The sequence below is a fragment of the Rhinatrema bivittatum genome, chromosome 5 (genome assembly GCF_901001135.1).
Source record: "Rhinatrema bivittatum chromosome 5, aRhiBiv1.1, whole genome shotgun sequence".
In the NCBI taxonomy this organism is placed as follows: Eukaryota; Metazoa; Chordata; class Amphibia; order Gymnophiona; family Rhinatrematidae; genus Rhinatrema; species Rhinatrema bivittatum.
In genome coordinates this window covers 376,806,258-376,825,833 of record NC_042619.1, presented here as the reverse complement: position 1 = coordinate 376,825,833, position 19,576 = coordinate 376,806,258, and the positions used below count along the sequence as shown (strand labels likewise).

At 43.6% G+C, this 19,576-nt stretch overlaps 1 protein-coding gene across 3 annotated transcripts in view; it reads right to left on the bottom strand.

Moving 5' to 3' along the window:
• Window positions 1-1,708: 1,708 nt before the first annotated feature.
• Window positions 1,709-19,576, bottom strand: part of LOC115093115 (interleukin-18 receptor 1-like) — a 101,567-nt gene continuing 83,699 nt past the window's right edge. For all 3 annotated transcript variants that reach the window (XM_029604828.1, XM_029604831.1, XM_029604829.1), the window contains 2 exons: window positions 11,126-11,284; window positions 1,709-4,376 (listed from right to left, as the gene is read on the bottom strand). In XM_029604828.1, coding sequence (XP_029460688.1) covers window positions 4,006-4,376; window positions 11,126-11,284 — 530 coding nt within the window. In that variant the 3' untranslated portion in view covers window positions 1,709-4,005. The remainder of the gene's footprint in view (window positions 4,377-11,125; window positions 11,285-19,576) is intronic.

The window sequence follows — 19,576 nt, the reverse complement described above, 5'->3', positions numbered from 1 at the left end:
ATACAAATATATAGAAAAGACTTGACAAATTCAAAACTCAAATATTCTTAAATTTAATTTAAAAAATATTTACCACACACACACACACTTAAAAAATCTTACTTTCCTTGCAAGGGCCAGTGCTACATATTCCCCTTTTGTAAAAACTTGGGAGAGATAGTGATTTTCAAATCCTCTTTCAACGTAGTCTAGCTATTACACTTACTACTTTTGTGCCACAATTAGTATAAAAGTATGTGTATTTTTAAAAATTTGAAAATGTACTGTACTTTAAATATGGCCACCAGTGCAACAGACTTTTCAAATTTGTAGATACTTCTTTCCATTCTTTATTCTAAAATGTGAATTACCATATATCATGTATAGGTTGGTGTCATGTATGTCAAGGGTATTTTTTGGGCTCCAAAATCAAGATGTATCTGTCACCCATGGATAAAACCTAGGGTGCTTATGAAATGGTTCAATCCTTCCCTCCCTCCTTCCCTGTTAGTCCTGTACTAGCAGCAGCAGGGTGACTTGTGAAACAACAACATTTTATCAATTAACAAGATGGATTGTTCCAGGGAGAGCTGATGAGGTTTTTTCAGCCAGTGTTTCACTTTCCTTTAAATGAGTTGTTTTTAAAGGTTTATATACAATAATTCAAGCTTAAATTAAAGCAGCTCAAAGTACTTTGGACAATTTCAATTCATTTTCCCCAAAGCATTTGAATTCAGAAGAGAAATTTATTAGTTCAAGTATAGGCTGCTAGTTTTAAGATATGTTTATAGGCTCAGATTTCCTCAGGCATCTTCCCCATTCTGGGGGCAATTTTTAACCAGAGAGTTTGCAGATTTTCACATCCGCAGACCTGAGACATGCGACAGTGCCCTTAGGGCAATGCACTTGCTTTTGCACAGGCAAAAAGTCCATATAGGAAAGTCCGCCTGGAGATTTGAGAATGAGATCTCCATAAGCAACTTTCCCTTCCCTAACCCCACCCCTTCCAGCCAGCATCTAAAAGTATGCTCGCTGTTAAATTGCGAGCTGAGGGGAGGGCAGTTCTCCCTCAGGAGGCTTTGCCTGGGTAACTCCTCTGATAACTGCACTCCCTGTTCAATCCCTCCCTCCCTCCCTCCCGACCCCCCTGACTCACATTTAAGACTAATCGGAGAAAATTCTTTTTCACTCAACGCACAATTAAGCTCTGGAATTTGTTGCCAGAGGATGTGGTTAGTGCAGTTAGTGTAGCTGGGTTCAAAAAAGGTTTGGATAGGTTCTTGGAGGAGAAGTCCATTCACTGCTTTTAGGGAATGGCCTCTGCTATTACTGGCATCAGTAGCATGGGATCTTCTTGGTGTTTTGGTGCTTGCCAGATTCTTGTGGCCTGGTTTGGCCTCTGTTGGAAACAGGATGCTGGGCTTGATGGACCCTTGGTCTGACCCAACATGGCAATTTCTTATGTTCTTAAAGTTCCTGGTGGTCCAGCAGGGGCCCAGGAGCGATCTCTTGCTCCCAGGCCATCAATAATGAAAATGGCACCGGCAGCCAGGCACTGGAAGCCCTTGTCACATGGTAAGGGCAAAGAGCTGCCGGTGCCATTTTGATTACTGACAGTGTTGGCCCAGGAGCAGGAGATCGCTCCCAGGCCCCCCGCTGGACCACCAGGAACTTTCAGTGAGTCTTGGGGGTGTAAGAAGGAAGGAATTGAACAGGGAGGGCAGCCATTAGGGGGAGGGAGGGATTTATTGACAACCGACGGCCCAGGAGCATGAGATCGCTCCCAGGTCCTCTGCTGGATGACCATGGAATTTAAGTGAGTTTTGAGAGCATCGGAAGGGTGGAGGCTATGCACAACACACGTATAGTTTGTATGTATAGTCGAGCCAGCTAATTTATGCCGATTTTTTAGCATTAATTTCTTGACTTATACACGAGTATATATGGTACTCTTTGCTAAGTAGCAAAGCCGATTTGAAAAGTCTAGGTGTAACCCCATTCTTGGAATAGATCCATATGAGAGCTGTAGGGTTCATATAGTAAATGGTCAGTTATATATTATATTGAACCAGGGGGTGAAACAACCTGATGCTTTAAGGCTGACCAGATCCCTCTGGGGGTGGTTAACTGTCTTCTGGGTGGTACAGACTACACTTAGATGAAGTGAAACTGCTATTAATCTTCTACAGGAATGCTGTGTCTACGTAATGAATTCAGAATATTCATTAAGCTGTAATTCCAAATAGGTTTATTTTATTTACAAAAAGATTATATTTACAAGTCCAATCCAAAGGTAACTTCACAGTAGATGCTTTGAGACATATGTACAAACAATAACCAGAATCTTCAACACATATGTTTTGGGTGACATATTGCCAAATAGAAGTTGACTCACAGGCCAATACATGGTAATTACAGCAGTAGCTGTGTCACTGCTTTCCTGAGCTGATGGAGTTGATCCACATTACTTATATCCCAGAACAATTTGGAGTCCCAACAAGGTTAAGGGATTTCCGTTAAGGGAAATCCCTTAACCTTGTTAAGTCCTAATGAGGGTCATTTTCAAACATCTTGCTTAGCTGTAAATTCTCTTGTGTACATTATACATGCAGACATTACTAAGTATTTCTAAAGCAAACGTATGCACATAAGTTTGCTTTGAAAGCACTTGGGTAATTGGCCGATCACAGGCACACATTCTCATACTTAGTTAATCTCTTTAGAGGTCGTAACTTACACAAGTACTTAATACACTATCAGGTGAATTTTAGAAAGAGTTACTTGGGTAGATGTAACATACTATCGTTGCAATTTAAAAAAATCATTTATGTGCATAAAGTTCACTTACATGGGAACATCCTATGGACAATTCAATGGCATATATTGTAGAAATTTTCAAAAGCTCATTTACACAGGTAGTGCATTTACATGTATAAAATCCAGCTTTCCAAAATTGTTACAATACTATGTTACATTTACATTTATCTCCCTACTTTTTAAAATCAGAAAGTATGGGCATGAGTGCTGACTTTGCCTCTCAGTGCATGTAAAAGTATGGAGGAATCTGGGTTATGCACTTTCTTTTACACTGACCCAAGATCAGTTTTTGAATAGCCATTTATGCGCATAGAACAAGGCATTGAACACGCGGATGGCTTTACAAATTATCCCCAATTCGGAAAAGTTATTACAGTGACTTGAAAGACGTTTTACTGGGTGTGCTGTATTGACCTCCTATGGACATTAATGAAACTCAGCCTAGGAATTAACCAAATGGTTGGAATTCTCCATACTGACCTAGGAACTGTCTGTTAAGAGCTCCATTCTTTAGCTCTCTTCCTGTGGTCTGATTGGTGCTATGTGATTTCGTTTCTCAGGACTTAGTTTGCAGGAGCTTCCAAATTAGAGGTTTCATGCACTCGTAGGCAAGGATTTTGTCACTAACAGCAAACAAAGGGCCTCAAATATATACATGTAGTTCTAATGCATAGGGGCTACACGGGTATAGTATATTACAGATCACAGTGAGCAGAAACAAAATAATAAGACAGGAAGATCCAGATCATAGTAGAACAGACCTGGAAAAAGAGCATGCTCCATAATTTAAAAAAAAAAGAATCAATACATTTCAGAAATAAAAATAGCTTCTTTGATAAGGAATGTCTTTTAAACAACTTTCTTGGATATGTCTGTAGGGGGCACTGCTGCTTAAAAAAATAACCTTTAGCTCTTCCATTTACATTTTGAGTTCAGTAATCTAATATATATTCTCTTTTTCAGTATTTGGTTAACAGGATGCATTTGATTTCAATGTTATTTCTAGGAAAACAATTCAAAAGAAAAAATTTAAAATTTTAATCCAGATGAAGGCATCACACACATAGTATGGAGCCATATAAAAACTCAGGATAACCAATAATCAAGAAAACAGTCAAGTTATATAAACCTACTAGTCTTGGTTGGTCTACTATATTTTTAAAGATGCCCATGATTCATTTCAAACCAGTTGAAAATGCTTTTGCATTATTAGTAGATACACTTTTGAAACAGAACCAAAGGACTGCTGAACAGAAACATGCTGTGCCTTGACTTGGCAGGCTTTGCTGGCATTAAATATCGTACATTCTTCCAGAATCTAGAGTTAGGAGGAAGAGACTTTTTTGCTTTCCACTTCACTGTCCTCTTGGATTTTAGTAGGTACAGAGATTCTGGCATGAACTTGAAATCACGCAGGGGTTTATGTTCAATTAATATCACTTGAATCTTCTTTTCAACCAATGCTTTATGCAGACCACTTTCAAGTTCATACATAGCTTTATCGGACATGTAGTTTCTGGTTAGTATTATGATTAGTCTTCTGCTTTTTTCAATAAACGAATGGATGTCATCAATAATGGCTGTAAAATATAAAGATATTTTGAAGTTAAAATCAGTGAGACATTATGTAAAAAAAATGTAATTAAGAACCAAAACTTAACATGCTGTTTATCTTACATCTATTGCCCTGAGGCAAGGTTGGGAAGTAATCAATAAATGCTAAGGTATTTTAAACTTAGGGGGATAGGGATGGCGTGGTAAGGGTGCCTTATTATTTTAAGTTAGCAGAGATACCTTGCTTCCAAATATTATTTGGGCAATTCAAGAGGGGCAAGGCAATGGATTTAAATGGCCATTTATCAGGTGTAATGTTTGTTTTCTGTGATTGCTCTGTTTTTATAATTAAGAGCTGGGAGGGAGAGTTTTATATGAAAGGGAATCTGTTTTTAAGCTGGTTAGCATAGCCTGTGGTTAGATTTCAACAAGATTGCACTTGTATAGAATATACGCAGTGCTTTACAATTTTCATGTTTTATATCATGTTTGCAAATTGCCTTGAGATCCATACATTTAAAACCAAATAAATACATGTCATCTTCCTATTAAAAGACTGCTGGGGTGTTTTAATTCTACGAATGATAGTTATGTACTTGGAAGTTTAATCACATTTTTAGAATTGTACAGGCCCTTACAGTGGCAGTGTATGAGAAAGGCTGTATAAATTAGAAGCACTCTTTTATAGAACTGTGCATTAACCTAAGTACTGGCATTTCTTTTTCATTGTATGGATGAATGCTGGTGTTTTCCTAATAACAGCTATAGAACTAGGGTAAATAGTGTTGCAGAAAATTGGCAAATGAGATGATGGTGAAATTGGAACGCAGGCAGATCCTTTTGGCTTCTTGCCCTTAGTTTGGGCCGATGTTGTCCCATATGTGTTCAGTTTGGTTTCCCTGCCTTTGTCCATCAGAAACCAGTGTCACCCAGTCAATGTTGCATGACATAAAAGGGATAAGGGTCATGCAGCATACTGTAATTAGGTTGATAATGAATTACCTAGTTCAAAGCCGCAGAAGCTCAACTTATGCTTCAACATGCATTTACCAGTGCCCAATTTGCTGCTCTTCGGACTCCTGTATAAACTGATCGAGCTTTGAACAGTGATTATTTTTAATTTGCTGGCCTTGTTGAATAACTGTTCATCATGGTCTCCTTTCAAGGTTCAAAGTGGGTGAAACAACTTCTTAATTTATAGTTCTTATAGAATCAATTATCACAGGATTCAGGTGGCCAACTTTCAGGCCGATACAGTACAGTGCGCTCCAGCGGAGCACACTGTTACCCCGTGATTGGACGCGTGTTTTCGACGTGCTAGCTTTACCCCTTATTCAGTAAGGGGTAATAGCGCGTTTTCGACGCGCTAGCTTTACCCCTTATTCAGTAAGGAGGAGTAATAGCGCGTCAAAAACGCACGTCCAACCTCCCCGAACCTAATAGCGCCTGCAACATGCAAATGCACGTTGATGGCCCTATTAGGTATTCCCGCATGATACAGTAAGTAAAATGTGCAGCCAAGCCGCACATTTTACATTAAGAAATTAGTGCCTACACAAAGATAGGCGTTAATTTCTGCCGGCGCCAGGGAAGTGCACAAAAAAGCAGTAAAAACTGCTTTTCTGTGCACCCTCTGACTTAATATCTTGGTGATATTAGGTCAGAGGCCCCAAAAGTTAAAAAAAAATAAAAAAAAAATTTAAAATGGGCCAGTGGCTCGCGGGTTGAAAACTGGATGCTCAATTTTGCCGGCGTCTGGTTTCCAAACCCTTGGCTGTCAGCGGGTTTGAGAACCGATGCCGGCAAAATTGAGCGTCGGCCTTCAAACTCGTTGACAGCTGCCGCTCCTGTCCAAAAAGAGGCGCTAGGGATGCGCTAGTGGGGAGAGCGGAGGATCTCCTCTCCCCCTGCATCCAGCCCTACACTGGAGCGTGGTGGAGGCAAAATGGCCGCCGTTCCCATGCTAGACAGGGATGGGGCAGGCCGAGACTGGCAGAGGCGCAAATTCCTCCCTGTGCCACGGGAGCGAGCTGAAAACGACCCACTGCTGCTCCCCGTTGGTCCTTCCCCTCCCGGGAGGCACCGTGTACAAAGGCCATTGTGGGAGAGCCGCACCACCGGCTCCCTGCATGCTGAACACGCCGAACCCCACGGCACACCAGTGGAGAGGGAACAAGCATGAGGTCGAAAAAATTGGTGAAAATCACCCCTCCGGAGCCCCGGGAAACCTGTGCGCACGGTAGAAAAATAACTCAATTTTTTTTTTTTTTTTTTTAAAACGCTGACACGCAGCCACCCAGGGGGGAAAAACGCCCCTGGGACCTCAATCGCGGCACAGGCAGCCCCCCCCCCCCCCCCCCCCCCCGGAAGAATTATGCCGTCTCAGGGTGCAAGGGGGAGGGACGGCCCACCGGTAAATCCCCCTACTCACCGGTAGAAGAAGCGGCTCCGGGAAAATGGATAACGGGGTATCTAACCCCAGCAGTGCCTCAACCAAGGCCACAGCCTCGGGAGGACTGAGTCTGCTCACCTCCAGAAAGAAAACTACTTTTAAACAGCTTGATTTAGCCACTGGTAGAAACAAATACCATTAGGTCTTATAATTTCTAGTTTGCTTTGTTTTCCTTCTTTTCTTTTTTTTTCAAGGATCAGGACTGCAGGTTCTGCCACCCTCATCTGCTGGAGTCAGAGAAATACTGAAGGATCGCAGGTGGCACTCCAGTGTAAGAGGGGTGCCTTTCAGCTTTTTTCTCTGACTCCATCTGCTGGAAGGGAGACACAACCCAGCGGTCTGGACTGATCCTGGTACATAGAAGGAAAGATAGATTTTTAAGTCTGATACCCTTTCGGGGCAAAAGGACTCTCACCAGGGGACCAAAGACCTGTGAGCCTACTGTAAACCCTAGGTGGGTGATGGATCCTGCTGCGAGAGACAGTGAGGGCAGAAGATGGATCCAGTTTAACTCTTGAAAAATGTTTTTGGACTTGAGCAGAGTGGGGAGGCTTTTGGATGCCCCCTTCCCATTGGGATAGCAGTGCTAAGAATGTGCCTGATCCCAATGATTTCTCCCCAAGAGGAGTCCCCCAGAAAGTAAAGTTGGGGATGCCTCCACTACGATTCCCAGACAGCCGCTGGGTGAGTTAACGCATGAAAGATCACCATGAGCTCTACCCAGACATCTGAATAAAGGACACCTACGTACAGAGTTAAAAACATGCATGTACCTTCATTCAGATATAAATTCACACTTCTGGGCAATGGTCTTTAATTTATGATTACCAATCAGGAAACTTATTTAATAACCAGGGCCTGACCATGTCTATTCATTACAGCCTCTCACCTCCTGAGAAGCACCTACAGTATTATACACACACTGGGAGCCTTTCAACATCGTCTGGGCCACAAGCGAGAGCTTACCCCTGTAAAAAGAATACCCCCCTCCCCACCTAGGGATTGAGAGTCAAGCGTGGGATGGAATTGCTAGCCGGAGCAGCCCCTGAAGATATAAATTAGTTGTGTGCCCTGAAGGGAGTAACTGCATCTAAAAAAGGGGTTGCAAATATAAGACGATAAGTCAATGAAAACAAAAATCAAAAATAATTCTCATCAGATAACAGAAAATCAAAGTAGCAAAATCAGGATACGCTATCCCCTTAACCTTCAGGAATATAGAGGTCAATATTCAAAAGCCATTTAGACAGATAACTGAAATGGCAATATTGCCATATTTAGAGACTTATCCAGTTAAATTGTAGCCGGCTAACTAGTTACCTGGCTAGAATTTAGCCTGATAAGAGACAGGGGCATTCTGGAGGTGGGCAGGAGGAGTTTCAGGAAGGAGCAGAGTTCGACAATAAATTATCCAGCTAACTCCAATATTCAGAGTTAGCCGTATTACGTATCCTGCTAACTCTGATCTGGCCGCTGACCTGGCCTAAACATAGTAGAGGCAATATTTAGCCTCTGAGCGGTCACTAACTAGTTGAACCTTTCATTCTAAATCTTTCCCCCATTATGTTTTGGCCTTCTAAAACAGGTTGCAGTAAGAAAGATCCTGCTCCATACATTGCTATGAATATGAACAAGAATGCTTTTAACAGACCTTTAAAAGTTTTTGAAGTCAATTAGTCATATATTCTCTGAAAGTAAGTTTCACAGGCCTGGAGCGACTACAGAAAAAGCCCTTTCTCAGTTTTCAGACAGTTTTTAGGGGAGGAAATGTTTAGCAAGCCTCTCTGAGAAGAATAGAGAACTTGAGTAGGGTTATATACCCTTAACACAGCATTCGCCCAAAGAAAGGATTTAAGTTGCAATAAATTATGTACCAGCAGTGTAGTTAATGATTTGGCAGCCAATATTAATATTATAGAACCGTAGTAATATGGTCTCCAGCATTCCTCCCTGAAATAAGCCGTGCTGCAGACTTCTGTAATAATTTTTAAGGTCTTTAAGGAAGAGGCTGGGAGACCAATGCAAATTGCATTACACTAGTCAGGGGGAGGATCATGGCCTGCATAACTGAGCAAAATTCATCAGGATCCAAAGATATTTCAGTCCACAGAGACCCCCAAAGTTTAAAAAATCCAGATCTAACAACTGATTTAATATGCTGCTGAAAGTCAGACCAGAATCAATTCAAACCCACAAGGCTCTTAACAGAGGGAATAAGCAATTGCCATCAAAATATTATCAATGGTAATGGATAGCAGTAAGAGACCAACATTAAGGGCTCTGAATTACAGTAACCCCTGATTTTGTGATATTCAGTAAAAGCTTATTGTGATAAAACCAAAGTTTAATAGGAGATAAACAGAGTGCTACTACATTCACAGTATCTGACCAAGTAGGCCGAACATGAACAAAGACTTTTATGTTATCCATGTAGATTCTGTAACCCACACAGGGCCTTGTCAGCACCGTATAGATGTTGAAAAGCAGGCTGATAATTCAGAGCCTAGAGGGAAGACAGAATGCTCTTCACCAATCCTCATCTGGTGTGAGCACCCCAAAAGAAAGGACCTAAACCAGTCCAAAATGGTTCCAGATATGTCGCATTCCCTTAGACGGTATAAAAGAATTTGGTGGTCTAGAGTGTCAAATGGGAATGATATGTCCATTAACACCAGCATGTATCTTTTACCACTGACAAGACCACACCTGAAGGTGTCCAAAAGAGAAACAATTAATGTTTCTGTATTCAGGGACTTTCTGAAGCTGAATTGAAAGGGATCCAGAAGATGATGTTCATTCAGGAAGTCTTTCAATTGCTGCAGCATCAGATGTTCTAGCAGTTATGCAGTAAAAGGCAGAGAAGAGGTGGACCTGTAATTTGCCAGCTCTATAGAACTCACAGATTTGTTTTAATAGAGGTCTAACTCAAGCCTTCTTAAGTGATGGTGGCACTAGGCCCTCAGTCAATAACAGATTTATAATAGTTGCTAATGATGATGTTACTTAATCCCCCAGGATTTTTAAGACTGCCACAGTGCAGATGTTTAATGGGCAGAATGAGAGATTAATAGAATTAATACTTCTCCATATTCAAAAGCCATTTAGACGGTTAACGTAATAGTTATATGTCTAAATGGATTACCCGGCTATATTAATCCCTTATCCAGCTAAATTCTAGCTGGGTAACTAGAATAGAGCCAGATAAATTTGGGGCGTTTCGGGGTGGGCGGAAGGCAGTCTGAGAAAAAGTGGAGTTAACTGGATAAATTAACCAGCTAACTCCAATATTCAGAGTTGGCTGGGCCTTAGGGCTGTCCTTTCTTTAAGCTATGGAGGCAACAATACAGAATTAGAAGCCAATTGTCCGATCTGGATTCTTTATTAGACAGAGACAAAAATCTTTAGACAAGCCTGACTCAGGCCGAGTTTCGCCCTCTTACAATGGGGCTGCATCAGGGGCTCAGCTTTTTCATTTTAGAATTTCTGAGTGTTCGGGGTGAAAATTCTAATTGTGCATCAAATGGTCTCTGGCAGATAGTATTATCCTGTGCCGCAGTGTTATTAGAAAAAACCAATGCTCGCCACTAGATCACTGCCGGCTAGCACAGCACCAACCCCCCCCCCCCCCCTGTTTCACCCCCGCCCTCTGCTACCGTGGGATTCACTATGCCTTGCGGCATTAGTGAATCCAGCCCTTAGGCTCCTATGTTTTAAATACCTTAGGATGTTTTTCAGTTAAGAGCTTATTTTCCTTAAATTTGACAGAAATGTGAAACTCAGCGGCCTATATGAAGCGCTGAGCATTTTTTTGCAAATAGAACCCCATAGTATATGGCAGCCTATAAGACAGATTGGTCCCTCCAGTCTGGATTCCTTCTTTCGATTCTCTACTTTGGGTAGATAAGTATATAAATTTGCATGCTTGAACCAACATCAGCATACCCTTCTTCTCCCACCCCTACTACCACCACGTCTTTTCACTATGACTCTCAACCTTGTTTCTACCACTGCCCTCTATCTAGGTACAGACCATGTCCAAATTCTGGCTTCTACTCTCACTGGGAGGCTGTTTCACTCATTCTCATCTTTGGCTCTTACAAGATCAGTACTTATTCCATGTCCTACTGCCAACTTTTGTAACAGTCCACCCAGCCACCCAAATTGTCTAAAAGTCATTCAACTTCCCCATTCTCATTGATATTTGATTTTAACCATGGTCATTGCTGTTTGGGTTGTAACCGCTACTCTGTGTGGGCTTACCCCAGTCTCTTTGTAACCACCACCCAAAGAAGGTTGCCCCAGCCTTCCTTCACATTCTCTTACCGCCTCCTGGAGTAACGTCTCGCTCAAATATACACAATTTGTATCCAAAATGATTTTCCAGTATACTGGGTAAAGTCTGCAAAACAAATTCTCTCTCTTCTTCTGAAGCAAGCATATATTCATTCAGGTACGATATATAAGCATCATACTCTTTCCCATCTGTAATTAGAAATGAAACAAACGTGGTCCTGTTATTGCAGAAAATTACGCTGTGCTTCAAGGTGAATTATTTGTCACATTCATACAAATTTACTGCCCAATAGTTTTATACCATACGTATTTAAATAAAATCATACATTATTTTACCATCTCTAGATAACTTCATTGGCATTGCTACCAGGAAGTCTTTCAGCAAGGTTCTCACCTAGACTCTTATTGGTTTCAGGAATTTGGATGTTCTTTTCTCATTGATACTTTTGCTTTCCTTCCTTCTTTATGATTATTATTGGTGGAGCTGGATATCCTAGAAATATATTTTAGAGGTAAATTTTCAAAGCCATTTACACGCATAAAACCCAGTGTTATGTGCTTAAATGACTCTTACGAAATAGACAGGGACTCAGTGCATGTAAATGTATGCCCATAACCCAGTTATATGTGTAACTTTATGTGAACTGTAGAGAGCTGTTCTGGGGAGCAGAGGCTGAATTTAGGTGCATACTTTTTGATTTTAAAAATATGTGCCGGTTAACTCATATAACTTGCATCCTCTGAAAAGGAGGTGGAACTTTACACAAGTTAATCTAGGCACGTAGCAGGCCAATTACCCACGTGTCCAAAGCAAAAACTGCTGGCTAACATTTGCTTGTACAAATGCAAACTTTAGCCCTAACCACGCAGTTATTAAATTACCCTGCCTTGCAGCTTCTTCCTGTTTCTTTGGGCTTCCATGCTCAATCAAAACCATCCACTATTACTAATGGGGTTACAGTACCAAGAATCTTCATTCTTAGCTACTGTTGGTTTTCCCCATTTCACAATACTCTCCTCACTCCCATCCAGCCCAGACACTGCAGTATTGATTTGTGGCCTGGGGCTAAGGAGCAGAAACTGCACGACACATCTGGTCGGTCGATGCCAACACCACGTGCCCCGATGCAGGTGCCTTGTAAAAAGAGTGAGAAGTCCATGATGCAAGGGCACTCTTCACACGCCTTACACATCCACACATAACGCACACAACACACACATGCATCGGCCCCAATGCAGACTTTTTATAAGCACAAGCTTCCCAAAAACAAAGTTTACAGGGATCAGGGGCACAAGAGCATGACCCTCAAGTAGTGTTCCTGCCCGAAGAATGTCTGAATTCTGAGATGTCTGAAGCGATAACTGTTAGGGTTTAGACTACGGAGTTAGCAATCTGTTATGAGTGAGCTCCTCTGGAGGGAGGAGCTAGCAATCTGTTATGGTTATACTCCTATGAAGGGGAGGAGTTAGCAAGCTGTTAGGAATCTGCTCCTGTGGTAAGAGGAGATAGCAATCTGTTATGAATCTCCATACGGTGTTAGCAATCTGTTATAATCTATTCCTGAGGAAGGAGAAGTTAGTAAACTGATATGCTCAGCTCCTGTAGAGGTAGTAGTAACAAGCTGTAATGAATCTGTTGCTGTAAACTCCTGTAACCAGCGGAGTGCTTGGAGAGGACACTCAGCTGTAGAGGAATGTAGATAGGTGAATCCTTGGGCCGATGGCAGATGACTGCGCCCCCAGGAGGATATCCTGAGAGGGACCACTGGCTAGGCTTGAGTACGGAGACAGACACAGATAATTCTTTTATTAGACAGGTTAGTAGAACCACCAGAGGTGGCAGTAGTGAGCTGATATGTCCGGCAGGGCTGAAGTCCATCAGGTACTGGAACAGCGATCCCAGGGTTGTTGAGCTGTAGAGAAACTATAGTGAATAGACAGGGTATGCTGTGTTCATAGCCAGAACTGGATGATAGATCTCACATAAGGTCTTTAGAAAGCTCAGTAGCTGGAAAGGGTTAGGCCCTCGAGGAGCGAGTACCTGTTTCCAGGGAAAGCTCTGAGAGAGTGTTGGTAACTCACAATTGTCTGTATCTGTGATACAGGTACCAGGGGTACCTGCTCCTCGGGGGCCCTCACTCTCTTTTCTCTATTTCAGATTGCCGACAGGAACCGGTACTCTCTCCTCGAGGGCCCATGTTCCTGAACACTCCGAAGATTCTCTACTATCTTCGGAGTGTTCAGGAACATGGGCCCTCGAGGAGAGAGTACTGGTTCCTGTCGGCAATCTGAAATAGAGAAAAGAGAGTGAGGGCCCCCGAGGAGCAGGTACCCCTGGTAAGTCCAAGGAGGCAGAGTAGCTTGGATGAATCCGTAGCGAGTTCGTATGCTTGCCCTTGCTAACTCAATTCGTTAGCAAATACTGAGACCTTTTATATTGGAAGCGGATGACGTCAGTTCATGGGGACGACCCTGAGGTTCGCGCCCTTGCTAGTACATATTTCGGAGCGCGCGCTCGCACCCTACTTCATCAGAAACATGGTGGATCCACAGCATCGTGCCACTCAGTGGATGCTGGAGGAAGACGGCAAGAAGACGCCGCAGCAGTAACCCGTCCATCAGGCCCGGAGGGAGTCACCATAGTGGTAAGGAGGGCGGAGTGAGGGCATGGAGCAGTGATGGATGCAACAATAACACTCTTCCTGGATGACCAACTGAGCATCTTAGGGTTCCTGATTCTGCCATTCTACTGGCGGCTGTATCACCAGAGAGGAAGACGGCTACAACCCATATTCCTTAGGATATGGGGTTAGCCCCTCATGCAATTTTACAGATATCAGCCATTCTTCAAACATTTTTTAAATCTTTGGATGGTGACTGGCATGCCCATCCACTTCCTAGTCCTTCCTTAGGTGATATCTCCACACAGAGTACTCCCCCGTCCCTAATCCAGGACAATAACAGTTCTCAAGATGAAGCAGAAAAATCATTCCCACAATTCTCTCCGCAGCCAGATATGGAACCCCATGACTCTCCAACAACTTCTCCAGGATCTTTGACAGGAATCCCATCAGACCCCCAGAAGACCCATCTGAACCTTCCTTGCCCCCAAAAAACCTATTCAAAGTTTATTGAAATGGTAGGATCAATTCTCAAGATTGAAACCAGATCCTAGGTCAGAGGTGTTAGGAATATTGAAAATCTTTGATGTTCCCTCTGAGCCCATAGCCTTGCCCTCTCAGTCAGTTCTCAATACTGTAATGGATAAAACCTGAGAGTCCCCCTTCTCAGGGCCATCAACACCTTGAAAAACTGACTTCATAGGGAAGTCATAAGAACATAAGAACATGCCATACTGGGTCAGACCAAGGGTCCATCAAGCCCAGCATCCTGTTTCCAACAGTGGCCAATCCAGGCCATAAGAACCTGGCAAGTACCCAAAAACTAAGTCTATTCCATGTTACCGTTGCTAGTAATACATATTTATTTCAATTAGCATTTAATATCCATCCACAACACACTACTTCAAATAATCAACACTCAGTAACCTAACAACCTCTTCCACATCCTCAACATCACTCATGTTTCCACCTTATGCCTTCCCTCCTCCCCATTCATTTTTTCCTACCTTTTCCCTCCCATAAAACATGTTTTTTGGCCCAGCTCCACTTTTTACTTTATTTAATTAGATTTTTTGTTACCATGAGGTATATACCAGTTATTGTATTTTAATTTTATTTTATTTTTATCTTTAATTTTTAACTCTATTTATTTTATTTTCATTTTACAATGTAAACCGTTTTGACAAAAAAACCTTGTTTTGAAAAACGGTATATAAATACTTTTAAATAAAATAAATAAATAAATAATAGCAGTGGCTCATTTCTAAGTCAACTTAGACCGCAACTTAGACCGCTCTTACACTTCAAGGATTTCCGTTCGGTGCTTCAAACCATACTGTTTTCAAAGATCGACTATTGTAATGCTCTATTACTTGGTCTGCCCGCTTCGTCCACCAAACCTCTTCAGATGCTGCAAAACGCAGCGGCCAGGATCCTTACAAACACTCGTCGCAAGGACCATATCACACCAATACTAAAAATTCTACACTGGCTGCCCATCCAATATAGAATACTTTTCAAGGCTCTCACCATCATCCACAAATCAGTCTACCAGCAATCCACTCTCCAACTCACCTTCCCACTTGAATTACATACTTCCGCAAGACCGATCAGAACCGCCTACAAAGGTTCGCTCAAGGCCCCCCCCAACAAATCATCGGTCCACAACACTATTCACAAGCGAGCTCTTTCAACAGCAGGTCCACTACATTGGAATTCACTTCCACAAGACTTACGCCAAGAACAATGCCATTCAACTTTCAGAAAGAAATTGAAAACCTGGCTTTTCGCAGAAGCCTACCGCTGAAGGATCTCCTCAACCATCACTGACTCTCACTCCCCCACCCCTCCCCAATCCCTTCCCCCCACCCAACCTCACCCTTTCCTTCTCCCTCTGGACATACCAGGCTAATAACTGCCTAGGATAAACCTATGTTTTTGTATCTTACAGTTTTTGTTGATTTATATATTTTTCTCTCTCTAATTGTTTCTTAGTTTAAACTCTGTACTGTCTTCCATTGCCCAGGTTTTATGCTCCCTGTTTAATGTAACTTTACTTTCTACCTTGATGTTAATTGGTTTCCCCTCAGTTACATTGTAAACCGGTACGATAAGACCTAGTCTTGAGCATCGGTATAGGAAAAGAAATTAAATAAATAAATAAATAACTTAATTAATAGCAGGTAATGGACTTCTCCAAGAACTTATGCAATCCTTTTTTAAACACAGCTATACTAACTGTACTAACCACATCCTCTGGCAACAAATTCCAGAGTTTAATTGTGTGTTGAGTGAAAAAGAACTTTCTCCAATTAGTTTTAAATGTGCCACATGCTAACTTCATAGAGTGCCCCATAGTCTTTCTATTATCCGAAAACGTAAATAACCGATTCACATCTACCCGTTCTAGACCTCTCATGATTTTAAACACCTCTATCATATCCCCCCTCAGCCGTCTCTTCTCCAAGCTGAAAAGTCCTAACCTCTTTAGTCTTTCCTCATAGGGGAACTGTCCATTCCATGAGAAGCTGGCAGATCTGCCATGTAAAGGAGATAAACTTTGTGAGACTGCATCTCAACTTAAGGCCATAATGTAATGGTCTTTTCCCTTGCTTCTCCATCAGAACAGCAGTCTTCATCAAGGAGATATTACTCTGGCTACATGAGACCTTACTACCCTGGTGTTCCTATAGCCATATACAAGCTATCAGCCAGCTGCATATCAACCTCCCAAGTTGTCACATTATGATGCCGTGCAGCGTTCCCACGTGTCGGTAGTCATTGAATCAGCAATGAAAAAGTAAAAAAAATCACGGCTACATTCTAATATCTCTTTAGATAAAGATAACAGATACCTGGATGAATTCAAATACAAGACCTTCCAAGCAGCAATGCTTAATGCAAAAATTCAACAACACCAGTTTTATGTCACACAGTATTTGTATAAGTGTTTGCAATTCCTCAAGCCACACATTTCACCTGCAGCAGGAGATCACACTATACGTCAGTCATTCACAGATTTAGAGGAAAGCTTATGCCACCTTCTTTGGATGATTTACGAGGCCTTTTAAACCTCAGCCCGTACATCGGCTATGTCCATAGTGGCCCGAAGGATAGCCTAGCTACAAGCCAGTGCAATAGGGGTGTGCATCCGTTTTCCACGTATTTGTGATCTGCAACGTATTTTGTCCTATCTGTTAAATACGTGGGGAGGCGAAACGCATTTAAATTTAAATTTAAATAAAAATGTAAACAAATCCTCCTGAACCCCCCACAAGACTTACCAAAACTCCCTGGTGGTCCAGCGGGGGGTCCGGGAACTATCCCCTGCACTCACACCTTCGGTGCTGGTTTCATCATGGCGCCAATAGCCTTTGTCACAGGGGCTACCGGTGCCATTGGTCAGCCCCTGTCACATGGCCATTGGCGCCATCTTGTGCTCCTACCATGTGACAGGGGCTGACCAATGGCACCAGTAGCCCCTGTGACATAGTATGGGCAAAGGCTATCGGCGCCTTTTTGAGTCCTGGCATCGGACGGCTGGCGTGCAGGAGGTCGCTCCGGGACCCCCGTTGGACCCACAGGGACTTTTGGCCAGCTTGGGGGGGCCTCCTGAACCCCCACAAGACTTGCCAAAAGTCCAGTGGGGGTCCGGGAGCGACCTCCTGCACGCCGGCCGGCCGATGCCAATACTCAAAATGGCGCCAATCGCCTTTGCCCTCACTATGTCACAGGTACTGATGGTCGGCCCCTGTGACATAGTGAGGGCAGAGGCGATCGGCGCCATTTTGAACACTGGCAGCAGATCGCCTTTGCCCTCACTATGTCACAGGGGCCGACCGTCGGTACCTGTGACATAGTGAGGGCAAAGGCGATCGGCGCCATTTTGAGTCCTGGAATCGGACGGCCGGCGAGCAGGAGGTCGCTCCCAGACCCCTGATGGACTTTTGGCAAGTCTTGTGGGGGTCAGGAGGCCCTCCCAAGCTGGCCAAAAGTCCCTGGGGGTCCAACGGGGGTCCCGGAGCGACCTCCTGCATTCCGGCCATCCGATGCCAGGACTCAAAATGGCGCCGATAGCCTTTGCCCATACTATGTCACAGGGGCTACCAGTGCCATTGGTCAGCCCCTGTCACATGGTAGGAGCATAAGATGGCGCTGGTGACCATGTGACAGGGGCTGACCAATGGCACCGGTAGCCCCTGTGACACAGGCTATTGGCGCCATGATGAAACCGGCAAACGAGGGTGTGAGAGTGCAGGGGATGGCTTCTGGACTCCCCGCTAGACCACCAGGGAGTTTTGGTAAGTCTTGGGGGGGGGGGGGGGTCAGGAGGATGGGGGGTTGTAGTTAATTTTAATTTTAGCTGGGACACGAATATAACTCGCCGTAGTAAAGTATTTACAGATCGACAACTTATGCAATTCTCCATACTTCCTCATGAAACGGAATTGACCCCGCACGAATACGTATGACGTCGGCCTGTATGACATAGTGAGGGCAAAGGTAGCGTCGGCGCCATTTTGAATATTGGCAATACGGCCCGCGTGCAGGAAGTCGCTCCCGGACCCCCGCTGGACTTTTGGCAAGTCTTGTGGGGGTCAGGAGGCCCCCCCTAAGCTGGCCAAAAGTCCCTGGGAGTCCAGCGGGGGTCCGGGAGCGATCTCTTGCACTCGTGACGTCGGGAGCCAGGAACCAAAATGGCTACCTTTGCCCTGTCACATGATAAGGGCAAAGGGCCACCGGCGCCATTTCTATTAATGCAACCATGGCCAGAGAGCGGGAGATCGCGCCGGGACCCCCCCCACTGGACCCCAGGTAATTTAAAACATTTTGGGGGGGGTTCGGGAGGGTGGGGGATTTGTTTTAAAGGGTCGGGGTGGGTTTTAGGGTTGTTTTGGTGTGCCGGTTTTCCCGCCCTCCCCCCTCCCCCGATAAAACGATTTTTTAACCAAAAAAACTAAGACGATCAGATTTCCCCCCCCCCCCCCCTCAGCCAAAATCGATCGTTATGACGATCGATCACACGATTCACATCCCTAGTATTTACTGAGTAATGGAGTTTAGCAAAGATAAAGTTTATCATGTTAAGGTAAGGTCTGAAGAGTCGGTTAATGGTGAGTTAAAGGTTCAGTTGGGGTCTGGGAAGGCTTTCTTAAATAGCCACGTTTTGAGTCTTTTCCTGAATGTTGGAAGGCAGGGTTCCTGTCGCAGATCCGGTGGAATGGAGTTCCATAGAGGTGGTCCTGCTGTGGAGAATGCTTTGTCTCTGAAAGTTATATGCTGAGAGGTTTTGGGGTGTGGTACCTGTAGAGATTCTCTATAGGACTCTCTGATGGGTCTTGAGGAGGTATGTTTTCTTAATGGAATTTGTAGGTTAAGCGGAGAGTGTTGATGGATGGCTTTGTAGATCAAGGTGATGGCCTTATATATGATTCTATAGTGAATTGGCAGCCAATGTAGGTCTTTGAGAATTGGGGATATGTGATCTCTTCTCCTTGTGTTTGTCAATATTCTAGCTGCCGTGTTTTGAACCATCTGAAGAGGTTTAGTGTGAGATGCGGGGAGACCTAACAATACAGAGTTGCAATAATCTAACTTATAGGTCAATACAGTAAGTGCGGCTGTGGTTACCCCGCTCCAAACCCGCTTTCTACTCACTTTCCGGCTGCGTTATCCCTTCCTGTGATACACAATCCCCTTTAACCGATTCTTACCGCCTCTTTAAATCACCGGGTAACCCCTTCCGCCCGCGGCATGTATATTAGATGTAAACGATCGAATTAGCTATTCCCTCCCATACAGTAATGCGCGCCCCGACTATCGCTATTTTACCCTGCCGTTTTGCCACGCGTTTAACCTG